Source organism: Euwallacea fornicatus, chromosome 4 (assembly GCF_040115645.1).
Source record: "Euwallacea fornicatus isolate EFF26 chromosome 4, ASM4011564v1, whole genome shotgun sequence".
NCBI lineage: Eukaryota > Metazoa > Arthropoda > Insecta > Coleoptera > Curculionidae > Euwallacea > Euwallacea fornicatus.
This window is the reverse complement of record NC_089544.1, coordinates 668563-688315: the sequence shown is the minus strand read 5'-3', so window position 1 is coordinate 688315 and position 19753 is coordinate 668563. Positions and strand designations below refer to the sequence as shown.

General features: G+C 43.0%; 1 protein-coding gene across 2 annotated transcripts; it reads left to right on the top strand.

Annotated features, from left to right (window-relative positions):
* The first annotated feature begins 357 nt into the window (after positions 1 to 357).
* Positions 358 to 19686, top strand: SamDC (S-adenosylmethionine decarboxylase). Of its 2 annotated transcripts, XM_066303159.1 has the most exons (8): positions 358 to 659; positions 1983 to 2069; positions 11090 to 11291; positions 11569 to 11805; positions 12354 to 12446; positions 12745 to 12765; positions 14013 to 14168; positions 14229 to 19686. In XM_066303159.1, the coding sequence occupies exons 1-8, from the start codon at positions 535 to 537 to the stop codon at positions 14367 to 14369; spliced, it is 1062 nt and encodes a 353-aa protein (XP_066159256.1). In that variant the 5' UTR covers positions 358 to 534; the 3' UTR covers positions 14370 to 19686. The 2 variants fall into 2 exon arrangements, with proteins under 2 accessions (XP_066159256.1, XP_066159257.1); XM_066303160.1 differs by lacking the exon at positions 12745 to 12765 and having other exon boundaries at positions 363 to 659.
* Positions 19687 to 19753: the final 67 nt, after the last annotated feature.

The window sequence follows — 19753 nt, the reverse complement described above, 5'->3', positions numbered from 1 at the left end:
CAGCGTCGCACGTCAAAATCAGCTGGTAATAACTTTTAACCCGCATTCAGCAGAGGTAACAGCTGTTCAATTGTTTAACGTATCGCATCAGTTTGAATGTTCCAACAAATGCAGGTGCCTTTTTTCCTTACGATTTGTGTGATTTGTAACGCAAACCACGCACATAAAGTGGGGTTAGAACATGCATGGCATGATATTTCTGTCTCTTGCCCGTACCCACTGAAATATTGGCCTGCCTATATACATCTTAAAAATTCGCCATTTAGCGGATATTTTTATTTTACTTGTCATTATAGAACAACTCGTACGTATCAATTAATTGCATCGATGAACCTAACCTGCAACACATCCGAGCACCGACGCTCCAACGTCGCCGCTGCGTATCTGTCTGTTGTGTCTGCAGTGAGGAGTTTTGAGTTGCGCCAGTTTCGGCGCGCGCACAATCACCCGGCATTCGAACAAAAACTGGCGAGACAATAAATTTTTAGCAGAATTTTCGTTTTGTTGGTGTTGTGTGGTACGTGCTTCAGTATTATGGCTTCAGACGAGACCATGAGTGACGGAGAACAATTTTTCGAAGGGGTTGAGAAGCTCCTCGAAATTTGGTTTACCACCTCAGATGGCAACGATAAAATCTCAGATTTACGCAAAATTCCCAGGTTAGTAGAACACCTAGTCGTTTCAAATTCCTTTGATTGTTGGCATGCTCTTTTCCCTGCTAATTGATATTGTTCATAAGATAACATTAAATATAGAGGGTGTTCTATCGGGAACGTGCATTAGACGTTTTAGAAAAGGGCCGAACGGCAAAATTATACAAATCCAGTTATTCGTTAAGAGCTTTGGGGCGATCTCATCTAAAGTATTTTCAATGACGTCACACTTGCGGTTGTACCGGAAGTCGATAGGTGCTTGCTTACTCTAAATGGAACGCCCTATATATTGTTGTATTTTTGGCTTCGACGTTAAATTTTAATGTTACTTTATTAATACGTTGGCTTTCTTAGAATTCACGGTTTTCAAGATATATGCAATTGAACGTTAAAGTGACACGTGCAGATATCTGCAGAATTGCAAATTGTTAACAAACGGAATGGTATTTTGTAACTGTGTCGTGCCGCAATACTGTAGAAGGTCCATATTTCAGGATGCTGTCAAGCTTTGCCTAATATTTTTTACAGGGCGTCCACGAAAATAGGGCCAACTTGGACATCAAAAAATGGTCGAAACTTAAAAGTTTATAATGGAAAACTACTATTATTTTGATGCATTATGAAACTACGTTGAGAAAGAACCCGTGTTCGCATTCAATTACCTACGGTAAAGTTGCATAGTTCTGGAGTGATTTCGTTTTGTAAATTGACTCAGAGAGAGCACGTCTCCAATTCTGAGCCATAACGCGAATACGACACATTCAAATAGTTTTTTGATTAATTTATTGATTAAATTACTGAAAATATTTTAGATGAGGTCGCTCCGAGGCCTGCCGAACCACTAAATTTTCGAATCCTTGCTATTCGTGCTCTTCCCAAACCGTCTAACTGCGGTTCCCGGTGGGACGCCCTGTATACGTATGTCATAAAGACAAATCGTAGCTATTATGGCCGTACACGCCCACAAGACCAACATTACTGAAAGCACATTGCGCATTCTCGAAATGGTTCAAAACTTCGAGGCTCCATATTACAATACCAAGGAACTGGAAGAGATTCTTCCTAAAAGCACTAGCATCTCACGAATTTCACGGTGATAGTTTTGGTGATAATTGCTGTCGTCAAGGCACTTATCACAAAAAGTGTCGTGATACAGGCAACACGTCAGACAAAACTCGATCAACATAGTTAAACCACGCTTGCGCGTCTATTATTGCTGTGTTACAGACTCGATTATACAAAACCGACAGCTCAAGAGCTCTCTCCTTCCAATTTTTGATACATTTTAGTAAATTTCTTCCCTTAAGATCGTAAAAAACTCCTTTTCAGATGCAAGCTGGAATCCTTGCTGAAGATAGTCAGATGTGAGATCATCAGCTCTGTGACAAACGAACATGTCGATGCCTATGTTTTGAGGTAAGTCATAATTGTAGTGCAGCGCAGTAACTGCTTGTACACCGTTGACATTACCACCACGCGCCCCTAACGTGGTTATTTAGTGCAAAAGCTCGTCTAGAAATGGCAAGCTCGAAGGGACGTGCCTTAACGTCATTGTGCCACCACCAAAATGCATTAAACATGCATATAATCTTTATCGTTGGAAAAACGTGGATTTTCAATCTGCAAAAAGGTAGTTATGGCATAGGCCAATAATCAATTTTCAATAGTCATAATGAACTAGTGGAAAATGTTTGTACGGATTAATTAGCACTGAAATAACACGAATAATGATGTTAATTTTGCACACAATTTGCAAAAACCACGTTATACATCAATTATTTTTAGTTCAAAACGGATTAATTGTTGGTACCGAGCAATGTAACCGTGGTACACAGGGTCGTAGATCTCGATTGTTTGCACAGGAAATCTCGGCACATACAGGGATGTAAAGAAAAGGGAAAATCGATAGAGCATTTTCGAGATCGTCTTTGCAGACGAGGCTCGTGGACTGACTGTTACACGGCAATCGTCCTTGTGGAATAAATCGATACGATATCGATACAATAATCCAAAACAAAGCACGATATTTCGAAGGGTCTTTGAGAGGTTCGCAGCTGGTTCGAGCCCGATTGTAGCTGCGGATACGATTTTTCGATAAAACGATTCGATCCTTAGGGACCGTCCTCCAAGCGTAGTTTAGGTAACCTGCGGATAATAAAGAAAATCCATTTATCAAAATATTATGATAACCCTGGACTTTTTTGCTATTCTGTCGAATTGCTCCCATAAAACGATCTATTTTAATAGATTTTGGGCAAAGCTGCCTGTTTGTGTAGTCACCTTGGTATACGTTTTTATCGATTCCGCTGCGGCTATTGTAGCTTTCCGCCATTCACCTAGATAAATCCGAATTTTTATTATATTTAAGGAACTCAAACCCTCGTCGCAAACTTAAACGTCAACATGTAATTAGATGATAATAAAAATTGATTTTTAAAATTTCCTTTCAAGGGACCTCTCGCCGAGTCTCACTCACTCGTTCGTTCCATTTCCTGATGCAATAAACATCAATTCAAATAACCAACTGTGTCAAATTTAAGCTCATCCTCTTGTAAGATGAGTTTAAGTAAGCTATTTTTAAGCTCCGTCGTTTTACATAATCAACTGACCCTGGCCATGAGACGGACAGAGTTAAGTGAGGTTGCTGGAGAACTTAAGCAGGCGAATAAATTGCATTCAATGACATAATCTGACAAAACTGTTATTTATGGTTAAAGTCTATTACCCCAACATCTTGGGGGCCACATAATCGCGAACATTTGTAGCGACTTGTTGATACGGCTCCTTTAAGTTGGCGATACCGGCATTAACCTAGTGAAAGGAAATCTGCACGATTTCAGAATATGTCTCTGATAGGAGCTTTTACGGTGGGTTAGCGTGTCTCCTCAATTTTTTCATTGCGCATAAGTCGCACAAGTGCTAAGATGAATGAGCTTTTACCTCCCCCCTCCCCCCTGCATTCATCAGTTTTAGATTTGCTGGAAAGGCCCGATTCATTTTAAACAGGGTCACAATCGCCTGGTCAGGAATCATTATCGTCACATGTTGGACTCTGGAACGTTCCACGTCGCTGTCACAGAAGTGACACGTGGATGGAGGTGCACGGTAGTTCTGGGAATTGTTCGTGTACTCACAAAATCGAGCGGACATACGTAAAAATTATATAATTTCTTGAATAATTTTCTGAGATGAGCGAACTCAGGAGTTTTTATTGTCAACGTCGATTCATGTGATATTTTAGATCGTATGAGATAACAAGATATTTGAATGTTTTTCAAGAGTGAAGAAATAACTCGTCAAATCGTCACGTTGTGACACAAAATCGAACGTCGCCGTATTAATGAACGCACAATTTAGTTAAAAAGAAATATAAAGTTCAACTTCGACATTGTGCGGAGTTTCCCTGGGAGTTTGTAACGGCCCGAAGTCGTCGTGGCGTTGATCGGATTAACTTAAGTGTGTAATCTGGTCATACTCCCTTATTTCTGGGGTTTTCATTTTGGACTTCAGTTTTCAACAGATACCGTGGATTTTCGATGAGGCTCATGTCGGGACTTTGCGGAGGAGCTCTCGGCAACTTCGGCACGTGACACGCTAACCGTCAACGCCGTACGTTTCGGGTCGTTATCTTGCTGAAAATAACAAACCCCCGGCCTGTCTGTTTTTTCAACTGAGGCTCTCGAATTTTCCTTTAATATGTTTCCATAAACATGTCTGTCCATTATTCCGTCGATGAAGTGCAATTTTCCGATACCGTTGGCCGACACGTATCCCCATAACATCACAGATTGTCCACCGTGCTTAACTAGTCGAAACGGTGTTTTTCGTTTTCAGTTGTGTATTCGGGTTTTTCCGTACAATTCGTTTTCCATCCGATCCAAAAAAGTTCATTTCGGGTTCGCCAAAAAAGAGAATTCGCCTACAAAAATCCAGTGGTTTACAAGTGAGTTGCCGGGCAAAATTCAGTCGCTTGATTCTGTTTAGTTTGGAGATGTCTGGTTTCTTTCGAGATACTCGTCCATTGTTACTATCTTTTTAAGTACCCTGCGGACTCTTTCTGTGGACACTGTCCAGTCCTTGAGGCCACCTCTGCAGGCAGTTTGGGATCCTGTGTAATTTGACGCACAATGAAACGTTCATCGTCGCCATTAAGGAATCTTCTCCTTTCTCTCCCGGTGTTATTCTTAAGTGCCCTTTCGCATCGAAATTTATTTATATTTTTCTGAATTGTGGAACGCGTTTTGCCAGCAATCGTGCCGATTTCTCGCGTACTCTTTCCTCGTGGAAAACATTTAACAATTGTTTTCCTCTTCACTAGTTTCACATCGCCGAATTTCCATCTTGAAATTTCTCATGAGGCTTCTGACCACTGTGTCGAAGCCGAATTGCCTACGGGGTACGAGATAAATCCTAGTCGCTCATCAGCAACATTCCACCCTATTTTTAGCCCTTTTTAAATTTTTTGTTCTCGTTCGGTCATGTTCGTCCAATTTCGCGTGACAACATCCAAGAACGCCTAAATTACGTTGCCCCATTGACTCCAATATATAATTTTTGTTTTTTTCCATTACTTGAAGCGTTGACGTTTCCAATGGAACAATAGTTGCTGTAAAGCGGCGAAAATATTTATTGTGAACACAAGAATGAGGAACAGTTTACCGCGGTCGGTCGTGTACGCTCGATTTACTGTGTACCAAAATTGATCACGTGATGTGTTGAAAACTTGCCCATTTTAACCCCTCACACGTGGGAATTCCAATTTAACCGGATACGCGCCCAACCTCGTTATTTGAAGTTGGGAGTTCCCTCGTTTCGGCATATTCGCAGGGGGCGCAAAGCTTATGCAAAAAACAGCGGCCGAAGGAGCTTTTTTGAAAGTGTCAAAACGGCGCGGGATTTGTCGTTGTTGGAGCTTCGACCGGAATGCAATAACGCCGGTTTTTAATCAACGTTTGCCACACACTTCTACCAGATAAGACGTTAATCTTATCTACGTAGCGGCATATAGATTGGGATAAAGCGGTCACGCAGCCGGAGCAGGAAAATGGCGGCATGGTTTCCATGGATTTATTTCGTGTCGCGCTCACACGCAAGTTCAATGCGAACTTCGTCCGAATTTCCGCCCAAATCGGACGATTATTGGAACGCGTACGATCATGCTTCCGTTATCCGGGAGTTGCAATTTACCCCGCGGGTAATAACGGGAAAATCGACGCATCGAATGGCAAAATTTATTTATAATGTGTTTTGATGTAGAATTGAGAATATTTTACCGAAACGCTGTGGGTCGACGTACCTCTGGCACGAAGTCAATATTTAAAGGAAAAAAATTAATTGCACGACGCGTGGACTCTGGCCGCGTAACTCGCTCGTAGGCCCGTGATGGGCTTACGGCGTGTGACGTACCACAAGTGCAGGCAGTGAGGCGTCCTCGAGGGCCTCCTCCCGTAAAAGCTCCGATGTACGTCAGCTCCGCAGGAAAAAAGCTAAATAAAACAAATCAACCTGAATCTAGGTCAGTTTATTGCGATGCAGGGCCCTTCTGTCAAGCGCCTAGTTTTCACGAATATCTTGACTATTGATTTTCCTGCCCTGCAAACGTCGGTTCCGATACAGGGTGGTTTAGTTTCGGCCAGGATGAACTTTTCTACTGGCGCAGATAATAATGTGATAACGACCAGAATTGGCGATCGCGACGTCGTACAGAGCGGCTCGATCAAATTTGGGGGGTTCATTTGAAAGGGGCTATTATTGCGGCAATATTCGACGGCTTTATGTGCGTCGATGTAGTGGGGGACACCTAATTGTCCCGATAATTGTGGTATATCGCCGGGGGATTGCGGACTACGCGGGAATCGTACTGCGGCCCAAAATTGATGTCGGTACTACACATTTTGACCAATATATTTATATTTGTGTGTGTGTGAGAGAGAGAGAGAGAGCGCATTACGTGAGCGCGATCCAGGAAATAAATCGCAATATCACGCAGCATGGAGTAACATGGAGCTGTATTGTCGAAACCATATGGGCAGATATTGTTCCATTAATAGCCCGACAGCGCCGGGCAATGCGTGTTGGGAAATAAATTGTTCGAAAGTGTAAAAGCGCCCTTAAAATTTTCATTAAGTACAAAAAATACATGTGTTCTAGCCTTTGGCTTGAAGTGGAAAATTAATGGAGCAACTCGTGTTCCTCTGCGATTTGATGTTATCTGGCTCCAGCGCGCGGGCGCAAAAAAACTCGCCATTTGGGGAACCCCCTACGGCAGTCCTACTGCTTCCTAAGGGGCTGTTCAAGATGTGGCACTCGGGGAACCCCATTACTCTACATCCACTACTTTCTTTTATTTTTTCACAGATCACCATGCAATCTGTTAGCATTACGAGCAATGATGTTCGCAGGCATGAACAGGAGGCGAAACTCCCATATTAAAGTGCTTCGCACGTTATTTTACGGTATTCGCCAGTTACCAGGTGTCTCGATTATCGGAGGCGTCGCTGAAAGTTCAACGAGTGAACTCCTTTCAATCTCCCGACGAGTACTCCGTCCAGCAGTCCCCTACCGAGCCATTAGCGTGCCCCCTGAGTGTCTGTAATTGGCGAAGTACTTCCCAAATGAATTGTCTTATTGCTAACGAACGATGGGGCCCTGATTATGCTCTGGGGCGTTTTTGATTGCAATCTTTGCAGTATTTCGATGTTTGAGCTACTCGCGGAGGCCCATAGCTGAATGCCACGTGTCCAGATCGCTTCTCCGCTACTTTTTTAAAGGTTTTTTTTTTTAATTTTAAGTGGAATTCATTAAGCTGAAGGTCGTGAGCTATTTTCTTCCAGATTCTATGAAAGTCTTGTCGTGACACATTTTCTTAACATCAATAAAACCGCTTTTCTTGACGGAGTTAACTGGAAGCCTTTTCAGAAAATCGAAGGATGCATTTTAACGAGTGTAAATTTGTTTGCCATATCTAAGTAATTATACGGGGTGCTTCGAAAAGATGGTGCAAACTCGACGGGATTGTGGGGAGCTTTGCGTTAGATACTTTTTGGTCATCAAACCGGTAGTCAAAGCAAACCGTTTTGGTTCCAGAGCAGTTTTGATCCAAAAATGTAATGTTTTCGTATTTACACTAAAAATATCGTCACCTCAGTCATTTTTATTAAAGACGTTTATCAAAGCGCCCCTATGGCGATAAGTGATGGAATCTGGTCCCCACGTGACGGTGCACCTGCACCTTTTGCCCCCCAGGCGCAGATCCTCTAAACCTGCAATTTTCCGGACGGCGGATCGGAAAGGGAGGACCTATCAGTTGGCCAGCGCGAAGCCCCGATTTAACCCCGTTGGATTTTTTCCTCTAGTGTTACACCAGGTCCTTGGCGCATGAAATCCCTGTAGCCATCCACTAGGAACTGTTAGGGAGGGCGATGGCAACTCGTTTTCTCGCGCAGCAGGACCCGTCCGCACGTGCCACAGAGGGTGCGCGATTCCCTGATTCGACGTATGGTACTTTTAATATCAGTTGAAAATCTCCCTTATCGATGGAACGATAAAAAATATCACGACGCGAAATGAAATCGCTAAGGCCCTGTAGCGTTTCGAATGCCCAAGCCAGCGGACCAAAGCGAATGCCGCGTCGGCGCGGGACGCGAAATGGTGGATGTTTGAGCTGCGCCGCCGCTCCGCACGGGGACCAGTACTCTCGGGTGTAAACAAACTCAAACCAGTGGCACCGACAAAGGGCGTTTCAAATTGAATTTTCCTCGCCCATTTGCGGAGGTACGTGCAGTAGCTGAAAGTGAAAATGATGCACCTGTATTGAAGTCACTATTTATTAATAAATTTCCATTTACTCAACAATATACTTGAGTACGAAATTTTTTAAATATTATGCTACGGCTGGCCTATAATGTCCGCAATTAAAAACAGAAAAATAATTCTTACGAAGGAAGGAAGAAGTTAAATTGTTTTTGCTTTTAAAATAAATCGCAAAACGGAAATGATACAGGTCAACTTTGTGATAATGGAATGTTTATGAAGGCAAAAAAATGCTCAAAAATTCAAAGAATAAACAATTCTTGCTGACTTGTATTGATAATTGTTAGAATTTAGTTCGAAGTCGATAGCGGAAGACATACCACCGCGGTAGATGGTTAGATTGGGTCGCTACGTAATTTTGAAAATTGCCGTCTAGGTACTCCATGGCGGAGAGGTAAACGAACGATCATGCTGCGTGCCGGGAGTGAAAATGGATTTGTGCCAAACGGCCTTTTTGTCCCCTAATTACACGTAAAAGCCTATCCTCTGCTCATTTCCACGAAGCCTGCCCAACTCGGTCATTGCAATGGGCGAAGCCCGGGTACTAGTCCAGACCCCTAATAATAGTACAATGAAACACGACGTAATCACCTTCACGAAGGACGGAAATGTTCGTATCCGTGAGGGGACAACAAAAAGGAAATTATTAATAAATATATTATTAATAAATATTAAATAATAATAAAGTCTCTAAAAAATTCAAAAAGGAGTGTAAGGACATACTATTTTGAGGTTATTGAATTTTTAACCCAGGCGAAGTTTAAGGGTGGGAGGCAAAACTAGGTTTCACGTGGTGTTGCCCCGTCGATGACGAAACCTGCTTTAGATTTTATTTAAAGATAAATTGTAAAAAATTGAACTTATTCGTTATGATAATTAAAAAAATATGATTTCTGTCGCCTCTAGCTCCAGAATTTCGTTAGCACACGACGGAGAGAGCTTCGTTCGCAGGTTCAACTTGAAAAAATGCTACAGAAATTTACGTGCGACGCCCTGTATAGGCTAAATCTGGAAGATACGGTTGAAAACAATATGGAAGTTCTAGGTCAGGGACAATTTATTTATCTTATTTTGCGGTTATCTCCCATTTTCTAATTTGAATGTGGTTAGATGACCTCTGCCACAATAAAGCGTGTGGTGAATTAATTATCAAGCTGTAATAGATAACAGATCCACATGTATTACTCACGCGATTTTATTGCTTTCGACCCGTCAACTTTGGCCACGTGCTGGAGTACCAAGACCTGGCGGTGGTGGGCCTTCGGGCCCCATGGTGAACCACAGTTTCCCTTTTACCAGATCCCGCCGCTTCGTTTAAAAAACTACTTTTAATCAGTTTGACAGTTTATCGCCTCGCAACTTCCTGTGGCTAAAATCGTACTTATTCGCCTTGGGAGGAAAAAATTGTTTTTTTTTCCTAACGAGGAATGGCAATTATTTTTTATCGCACGTCGATTGTAGTCGAACAATCGATAAGCTGCATAATTTAAATTAATTATGTTCGTAATTGTAACAGCTTCGTGTACAATAAAAACCGCATCGCAGCGTTCATCAGTAAAATGCGTGCGGCAAAGCGGCTTTACCTCACGCCCGCCGGGGGGAGCCGTTAAGATAATTTTAATAATCTTTATGGCTCGTAGATAAAGGCGAGAAGTCCCTCGGAAAACTTTACTGATTAAACGATTTTATTAATCAAATTCGAGTGCTCTGTCTGTTCTTTGTAGCCAAAGCAGTTATTGGTCAATGGCTGTAGTGATTAATGTAACCGATAAGATTTTGACCTTTAGACTTAGTGTAAATGGAATTAAATATTAAATATTTGCTGCGATAATGGAATTCTGTTAAATGAGCAGTTTTATCATTAGGGGCACAGGCGGATTCTCAGGGCTTCGCTTATCAATTTTTTTATTTAAAACTATTTCGAAATCTTCTGCAATTGTTTTCTGTAATTGAAAATCGTTATTTAATATTTCGTTTTATGTAAGAGTAATGCACGATAAGATGTTACGGAAGAGCGGTCCCCGAGGGTGGTTAAAAATTCAGCTGCGTTCCAGAGTGCCAGTTTAGTTTTGCATGCCAGCTTCTCACATTCTTGTGCGGGAGATCTATTGGGACGCGTGGCCGTTCTTAATTCTCGAATTTGAGCGGCTTCCCGTTCCGGAGCAAAATCGAAGAGAATTTGCGATGGGCACCTTGAACGACGCAGGCCTACGTACCCGTGTTACACTCGCGGCATGACCGGCTCCTTCGACTGAGTTCGAATGAAAAGACCAACGTTGTGCCACGGTTATTTAGATAATTTGAGGACCCTCAAAATGACGTGTCACTTGCCCCATGTTTCTGTATATATAAAAAAAAAAATGGAGGTGGTGTCGCCCTCGCGATATTGCCGATCGGGGGTGAAAAATGTTTTCATTCTCTTTTCCCCTCCGTTCTAAAGCCGACGTGTCTCGGAATTTTTAACTTAAGTTCGTAATTCGAGCCACCTGGGGGTGGCTAGTTCTTAACAATGCACCCGGTATCTGGACATATCTCTATGCGCAACAAGTCTATCGGCCATCGGCTGAAAAATTACAATAATTATCGGTCGGTCTCTAACGCTCCCATAATTTTTTCCCTTTCAGTGAGAGTTCTATGTTTATCTCCAAACGTCGATTTATCCTGAAAACGTGCGGTACTACCACCCCTTTGCTCTGCCTCGAGCCTCTGCTGCTGCTCGCCGAGCAGTACGCGGCGTTCAACGAGGTCGAAGATCTATTTTATTCTCGAAAGAATTACAAGAGGCCCGATTTGCAAGTGTCCCCTCATCAGCATTTCGATCAAGAGGTAAGATCCGACATGGCGTTTGTGGTGGTGCGTGAGGCGGTATTCCAGGAACAGAAAAATGTAAAAAAATGCACGAACCCTCCTCTCGAACGTACGTGTTGGGTACGTTTGCAACGGCACAAATTGCCGCGTTTGATCATTCACATCGAAATACCTGACATCAACATCACATCAGATCATTCGAATTACTTAAGTCTAGTTTTAATGCTGGTTCATGGTCCAGATGACCGAAATTGTGATTAAACCTGACTGGACTTTAAACCTCTTTTCCCTCCAGGTTGCTCTTCTAGACAGTCTTTTCCCAGACGGTGCCGCATACTGTCTGGGCGCGATAAACCGCGATTGTTGGTACCTATACACCTTGAATCCGGTGATTCACCGTGGTAGACAAAGACCTCTGCTCTCAACAACTGACGCCGATCAGACTTTGGAAATTCTCATGACCGATTTGGATCCGGAAATAATGTCCATTTTCACCAAAGAGGAGTGTCTCAATGGCACTGAAGCTACAAAGGTGAGTCTATGGAGCTTATCGAGGTTGTCAATCGTCGGCACCTCGATGTCCCGATAGATGGCGACAGCTCTAGCAATTAACTGGCAGATCAAGTTTCGGGCAGAAGTAGTTAATGAATTTCATAATTAGCGCAGTTCAAGTGATTTTCTCATTTGGCTCTTATGATAGGTAAACGTAGAGAAGCTCTTCGCTCATGCGCTTAAAGGACCGCCATTATCCTATAACTATTTATTAATAGTTATGTGTTGTATTTAGTGTTGGTCAGTGATATGAACCATAAACGCCGATAGAAGCTGATATTTGTCAATTTTTATCTCTGTGGTCTATTAGTTTAACACAAATTAACGTCTTGTGATAATGGACTTTGCATAATAAAAGATTTAATGGCTTCGATATCGTGATATATCCAGGACGTACGGGGTGTCTCAACGCATGCAAGGGAGTAACGGAGAAATAATAATTGTTGATACACTCTGTGCATTACGCGAAATATGAAGAGGTAGTAAATGACAACTTCCGTGCCTATACTGGTTATGGTGTTTTTTCAGAAATCCGGGATTGACAAAATTATCCCAAACATGACCATAGATGACTACCTATTCGAGCCCTGTGGCTATTCCATGAACGGGATATCTAAAAATGTAAGTATCCTGTTGTCCGGAAGGGGTCAGTGATTTGGTATAATCTCATAACTCCTTGAACTTCTTAACCGCTGGCGCCTGTGGACTATTCCTTAAGTATATATCGTGTAATTTGGCCGTTGAAGTGTACAAACTAACTTCCGTGCTTCCCCGAAAAAAGACCCCCCTTATATTGATTTTTGCTATTGAATTTGACTAAGGATTATTTCGGGGTTATTTTCGGAGAAACGCTATAGAAAGGGAAGCTTTAGCTAAGAGTGTTTCTTAAAATATAATCAATTTTTTCATGCCGACTTAGAATTACAATGATGTTCTGGATGTAAGTACTGTATACCGGGTGATTCAAGGAGGTAGCTCGCCCTTACAGCTCTTCGTTTTTAAACTTAGAAAGTTGAAGTTTAGAGGGAAGCTGCACATGAATACGAGAATACATAGAGCTCATTAATGGACATTGATGACGTTTACCTGGCGCTTCCGGTTTTACCGGAAGTGACCTCAAATTTCGATTTTGAAACGTGAGGCCCTACGAATTTCTACTTTTTCGCAATCCAGAAGTCATTTTTAGTCTAAAAATGTGTTATTTCCAAAAAAATATACATTTTTTTGCGAAAAAAATTGACGCGCTGTTAGTATTTGGAGATTGACTTCAGCGACCTTCCGGTACTGCGCGACTCTACGAGGAAAAGTTTCCACCTAGAGACCATTCAGTCCGCCGCTATTTTAAAAGCTCGGGAAATGAAAAGAAAACGAGAAAAGCTAATGAAAAAGACAACTTTATCATCGGCGAAGGCGAAGAAGTCGATGCTTTATTTATGGCAGAAGCCATTTGGAAGGCGGCCAACGTGTCTTTCTTTTTTTATTTGAATGTTTTCAATGAATTAAAGGTTCATTTCTGAATGGACGTGCGTTGTGTTCAGCGTCAAAAAATTCAGGAAAAACGGTCTCTTAGAAAATCGCCATGGGCCGCCACGTTGCCGTTTGAAAAACGGAAAGTGAGTGGGGAAAACTGTTTCGGTATTTAAATTGCTTATAAGGGAAGCAGCTCTCAGCGAAATGACAAATTGATGTTTTTCCCCATAATTGTGGCCTAAAATCGTGCCCAATGCGCATGCCTCAATGGCGCAGCTCGACATGAAAAAAACACAAAAAAAGATTTGTTTAATGAAATATTTTTAGACTGAAAATGACCTCTAGATTCCAAAAAAAAAAGCGAAAATTTATGGGGAATCACGTTTAAAAATCGAAAGCTCTGGTCATTTCCGGTTAAACCGGAACTGCTAGATAAAAGCCCTTGACGACAATCAATCGTCAATTCTCACATTACTTTCCTCCAATTTTCAACTTTCTAAATTTAAAAACAAAAAGGCTATAAAGGCGAGCCATCTTCTTGAGTCGCCCGGTATAACGCATGAGGACGAGGGACAATTTTCGATTAAAGCAAGCGCGAGCTTCCACCCAAGCGGCATTCGCATAATATCCAGTTCACTGTAATTTCTTCAAGAATCTCGCTTCGGTGGTACACCCTGTGCATGTTTTCGAATATTATGAACTGTCTTTTCTCACCAGGGCTATTACATGACAATTCACATCACCCCGGAACTAGAGTTTTCTTACGTTAGCTTCGAGACTAACGTTCCTGCGAGCAGCTACAAAGACGTCATTGGGAAAGTATTGGAGACTTTCCATCCGGGCAAGTTTACCGTCACAGTATTTACTAAGCAGGTACTTTCACCGTTTCTCTGTTCGACGGAAGAAACCTCCCTTAACCGAAACCGCTTCCAGCTCTCTCCCACCAAAGACACATCCAAAGAACTTCTTTGTCTCAACCAAATCAACAATAAGTGGAACCGCCGCGACGTCCAGCAGATCAACTTCAAGAACTACGACCTGATCTATGCGTTCTACACCAAATTCCCCAGCTGAGGGTGTCGGGAACAGTTACGCCCTGGCGTAACTCACCCCTATTCATCCCATTCCCCATTCTCCCCCGCCGGCAAATCGACCCCTAAAGCTTTCAAACGTTTGCACCGATCTGTTTCCAGCATTTACGCGGAAATCGCGAAATTGGGCTCGAACGCAGCAGCGGACAAGTCGTTGCTCGGTTTCTACCAAGCGTGCGTGAAGAGCTTGCGCAAGAGAAGGTTTAAGTTTCCTTCTTGTTCGTGTTTGAAGGACGAGACCCCCAACATGCGACGGTTCCGCGAGACTTTTGGTCCCTTTTCATTCTTCTTCATATACTTCACCCTCTTTTCTCCGGTGTTCACCTTCACAGATTTCGAATCTCCCCTGGTCATGTTCTCCTGGTGGCGCAATAAGATATCGTGAGAATAAGCTCAGAAACCGCTAGGTAGAGTGGCATAGTGGCTCTGTTTTCCTTTAACCTATGAGGGTTAGGAAGACGTTCGGATGTATGAGTGCGTATATAATACTCAATCAGTATGTCGTACTTTACACACACTATGTTTCTCTTTTGCTTAAGCGGGAATTTGAGCTTTCCTTTATTTTTTTTACTGTTTCCAACCTACCGACACCAGTAGGGTGTTTGTTCGTGTGTTGTGGCTGTAACGAGTGGTTAGAATGGGATTGCCTTGACGGGAAACGCCTATTTCTCCTGACTAGGCAAGGAAACTGCGGCAAATATGTCCTACGTCGTGTCTTTTTATCCAGTTGAGAAATGTGCAAACGACAGCTTTCCCGTCAAAACCGTCCAATTCTAACCACTCTTCATGCGGGGCGTCCGATTCGTTACTGCGCGTGCTCAAACGGGCGGCAGGTCTCGTCGTTTCAGGCAAAAAAGTTCACGTGAACGCAGGTGCGATTACGATCGGTGGCGGAGCTACAGGGTGTTCAAATGTAAAAATTCGAGTTTCTACGCTCGGAACTCTCAAATTTGTTCGACAACCCTCAATTTTCTTCTTGTTAAGTTGAAATATGAATTTTTTCAAAAGAAATTTTACGCAATTTCTCCGACTATTTTTTGTATTTACTGGAAAAATCCACACTTCGGTTCAACAATAAGCAGAACGATTAATTTATTAAATTCTCAACGGAATCTCCGTCATTCCCATGACAAAGCGGAACGCGTTGATGCGCATGACGAGTCGCTTTCTCCAAAACTCCCGGGTTTGCGCGAATTTCTTGTGCAACCCGTGCGATTCGATTCAAAAGTCCTTCTCGTGTGTCAACCAGCCGAGAACAAACTCGCCGTGAGATCACCCCGTAGATAAAAATCCGCAGGCTTTAGGTCTGGCGATCTGGGCGGCCGAACAGCAGCTCCTGCGCGTCCAGTTCGTCGCGGACAGTTTTCGTCCAAGAATGCTCACACCGGACGGGCAAAATGACCCAATGCGCCATCCAACCGGACGCGCATTCTTGCTCTTGTAGCTTGTGGCGCGTCTTCCAGCAGATCAACGAATTTATTCGGTAAGAATTCCGAGAATTAATGCCCATTTAAGCGGTTGGGCGACACGATAGGTCCAATTAATAGTTTTCCAATAACTCGGGGCCGAACGTGAATCGAAAGTTCTCTTTGGAGTCTCCCAGGTTTAACCGGTGGCGGATTCTCGTCCGCCCAAGTGGACGAATTGTCAAACTTTCGCCATTCCAAATCGTGTGAATTGTGCTTCGTCTGTCCACAAAAAATCAAACGAGAAAGTAGATCTTAAGTTCTTGCACCTGTAAAAAGTGATAAAAGGGTGCAAATGTGCCTTTTTCGATATCTCGCGAACGCCACGTGCCGTTGTTCCCAATTGCCCGGCTGGGCGCTGAATGCTAATTGTTGGATCTCTTCCTATTACTCCTAAGACTTGTTCTTCCAAATGGGAACTGATAGGACTCTCGAGGGCAGCTCATTGCGCCGAGAACGTTTTTGCATTCGGTACAGGGTGTCCACGTAAAATGTACCCCCCTCTAACTTTTTAATATATCGAAATGGAAATGAAAGTTTCTAACGAAAAGCACTCGAACGTCCACGGAGCTTTTCAAGAGAATCGGCAGTTTTGTACAGGATGTCTGATAAAGGTGTGCAAAAGCAATTTCGCATTGCGTTTTTTGAACAATTAGACGATATATATCGTTGAATTTCGTAATAAGATGCAGAATTTAAATATATAAAAAAAGTAATGTCTAATTGTTCAAAAAAATACAATATTGGGCTGGCACACGTTTATTGAACACCCTGTAAAAAACTGCTGACTGTCTTGGAGAACTACATGAATTTTCAGGCATTTTTCCTTTTTTCATTTATTCTGTTTCAATATATTGAAGAATTCGAAGGGGGGAGGGAGTTTTCGCGTGAACGCCCTTGTACGCCTCGATTCGGAAACCGTCGTCGATATTCTCCGACGGCCCTTCGTGTATTTCCATTACACAAACCGTAAACGAAATGGATGTCAGCGATGTGCCGTGCTGGATATCGTCTTCGCATAACGAATACGCTCGGAGCTAAATTTTCTCACAGCGAAAAACCACGTCCTTCACGATAAACAATCTTGCAAACAGTTTTTTTATCAACAAATGAATTATTTCGTTTACTATTGACCCAATCTTTGTATTTTTTCACTAAATGCAAAGAAACAGTTGGACGAATTCAGTATAATACATTTAGAAAAACGTCATATTTCATCTTAACAAGAAAGAAATTGAGAGTTGTCGATCCTATTGCAGAGTTCCATGCCTACAAACTTGAAATTATCAATTTTTGAACTTTTACATTTGGACACTCTGTAACTTCGCTACCAGTCTAAATCGCACCTGCGTTCTCGTGAACTTTTTTTGCTCGAAATGATTAGATCCATCACCCGTTTCAGTATATGCAGTAACGAATCGGACCCCCTGTATATACATACAAAATTCATATACCAAGCTCATACAGAGTGGATCGCGAGAAACGGACGTTCGCCAGCCTAGAGTGACCCCTGCAATTCTGGGCAAAAACAAGTTTTACTTTCGCGCAATACTGTGCCATTTCATGTTCGATTGCGAAAAATCATATCTCGCAAATGACGGCCCTTTTTTAACGGACCCAAAGCCGAAGGCGTCCTCGAAAGTTTGCTTCGACGTGTGTCGCAAGGTTGATTTTTGCAATTTTTCACGCCGCCTTTAGGCCCTCTAACGAGCGGGGCCCACGCTCGCACAATCGAGATTTTAAATACCCCCGCAGGTAAAAAATCGCTGGGGGAAAGATCGGGCGAGCGCGGCGGCCGTGAGAGATCTCCGAAGCGCGAAAGCGGCCGCGGAAGCGCTTGCCGTGTGGACGGCCGCTCCGTCCCGTTGCCGTACCTCTGCCCCATTAATTCCTCGTCTGCGGACCTCGGGTAAGAGGACATCCTCAAACGTGTTAACTGCACCTGCCGGAGGTGACAGTAGCTTTTCTCCCGTTTTCTTAATAATTCCGCCCCATCCAATGCCGCACCAAACTGAGCCTTTAGGGCTGCGTGGCGGTCTATCATAATAATCCGCGAGGATTATTTGCTTCGTCGCTCTTCGCGACATTTCAATCGTCTTCGCATGGGACGGGCACGACCTGCTCAGAAGACGCTCGTTCCTGGAGCATCTAGCTTCAGAACCATCACAATTTCACGTGGAACGAAACGCAAAAGGGTCTTTGCGCGAAACCGGCTGCGCCGCGGCCTGACTCATTGGCAGCTCGCAAGTGTAAGGTCTTCTCTCTCGCTCGAGCCGCATTTTCGGTGATTACAGTGAGCCCAAATCTCCACGTCCAGCAGTGACGCGGGCAGGCGCAGCAGCGAACGCTAAATGACAGTTCGAGGAGCGTCTAACGTCAATTCCCGCGACTCGGGCAAGTTGCGTGCGGGGCCGTCTAAGAGCGTCCGTTTCGCGTGACTCACCCCGTATTATATCACCTCGCAGTGTTAATCTCTGGGAAACGGCCCTGAGTATGTGAGTTTTGTAGGTGTGTATATGTAAGTAACGTCCTTCTCTGTAATATTAGGGGCCTTTAGGAAATCGACAAAGTGTTGTACAAAACGATCGGTGCAAAGTGGTTATTTTCATCAACTTTCTTACCGACAGGGTTGGCAAAGGTCCATATCATTGTAAAAAAAGAGTACGTATAGATTTAGTTAAACATAGCTATTTTGGAGGAACTGTATACAGAAAGCATCTATATTGTTCAAACAAGCTTAGTAGTCATAGGAAGATTTTAGAGTAGGAAATTTACAACGTTCGCACGCATGAAGTTATAAATAAATTGTTGCCGCTTTTACGACATTGTTTTAAAGCGATTGCGTGTGACACTATTTTTGGGTGAAATTTATGAAAAAAATTATCCTTACTCCGAGTGAAAGTGATCAAGCAAATGCCAAAATGTAAAAAAAAATAATAATAAATTAAAAAAAGAAAAGAAGTTTTTTCGTGTGTCTCGCCGCACCATAACAGTCGTGGGAGCCGAGACACGCGCCCGTGCATGACGTACACCGTGGTGTTCCCGTGCAAATTCATTATCTAGATGTTAGAAGATTAAAGGATTCGGCCCTTAAGCAATTCCTAAGCCATAAGCATAGTTTTCCCGCGGACTATAGATTAACAAGTTCCGCCGTTGTACACAAAACTATCCATTAATGTGGGATTTCCCATTAATGCACGATCTCGCGTGCATTGCGATTGGCTGCAGCGACGAACTGCGCCGAATCTGACTAATCGTGACACCTATTTCGGACACGTGACCGGGATTGCTACTTGCGAGGGTATAGATTTTCAACGCGTTAGGGGGGAGGGGGAGGGGGTTGTTTCCAGCCCGGACGAGAGTGCGAATCCGCCTCGAGTAAGTTTAGTGTCTTTTATATGGTTCAACGCAGAAATGCCGCACCTTTTGGTTTTTGGCAACGCAGTCGAAGGAAAAACGTTTCAACCGATACGAATGGGCGATCGGCGGCCTCGGCGACGCGATGCACGTTCAATTATTAATCGCCGCCATTAACAGACTTGTTCGTTAAATCACTGAATTATGCGCCGCTCCGTTAAATTGAAACGCCGTCTCCCGTTATTTAAGCCATTTTGATCGTCGTTGCTCCGACGGTTTCCCCTACTAATCCTGTTTTCGAATTTAGAGTTTAACTAGTTGGTTTTAATGATGTCTCCTTGAGGTCAGTTTTATTTTTTAATTTCCGTAGCGATAGTGTAAATTAGAATATTTTACGTAACATGTAGTTTGTAACGTAATAGGAGTTTTTGTCTCGATCGAGGTAAAATAAAGGTAAATCAATTTTCGTTATTAAAATGATGAGTTTTAATTCCCAAGCTTTTGGGTGGCAGCACTGAAACACCCTGTAAAATTCCACGTTAAC

Coding starts and splice junctions, on each gene's coding strand:
- SamDC (XM_066303159.1), top strand. CDS start 535: ATGGCTTCAGACGAGACCATGAGTGACGGAGAACAATTTTTCGAAGGG. Junction 2,070..11,089: donor GTCGATGCCTATGTTTTGAG/GTAAGTCATAAT, acceptor TTTCCCTTTCAG/TGAGAGTTCTATGTTTATCT. Junction 11,292..11,568: donor ATCAGCATTTCGATCAAGAG/GTAAGATCCGAC, acceptor TTTTCCCTCCAG/GTTGCTCTTCTAGACAGTCT.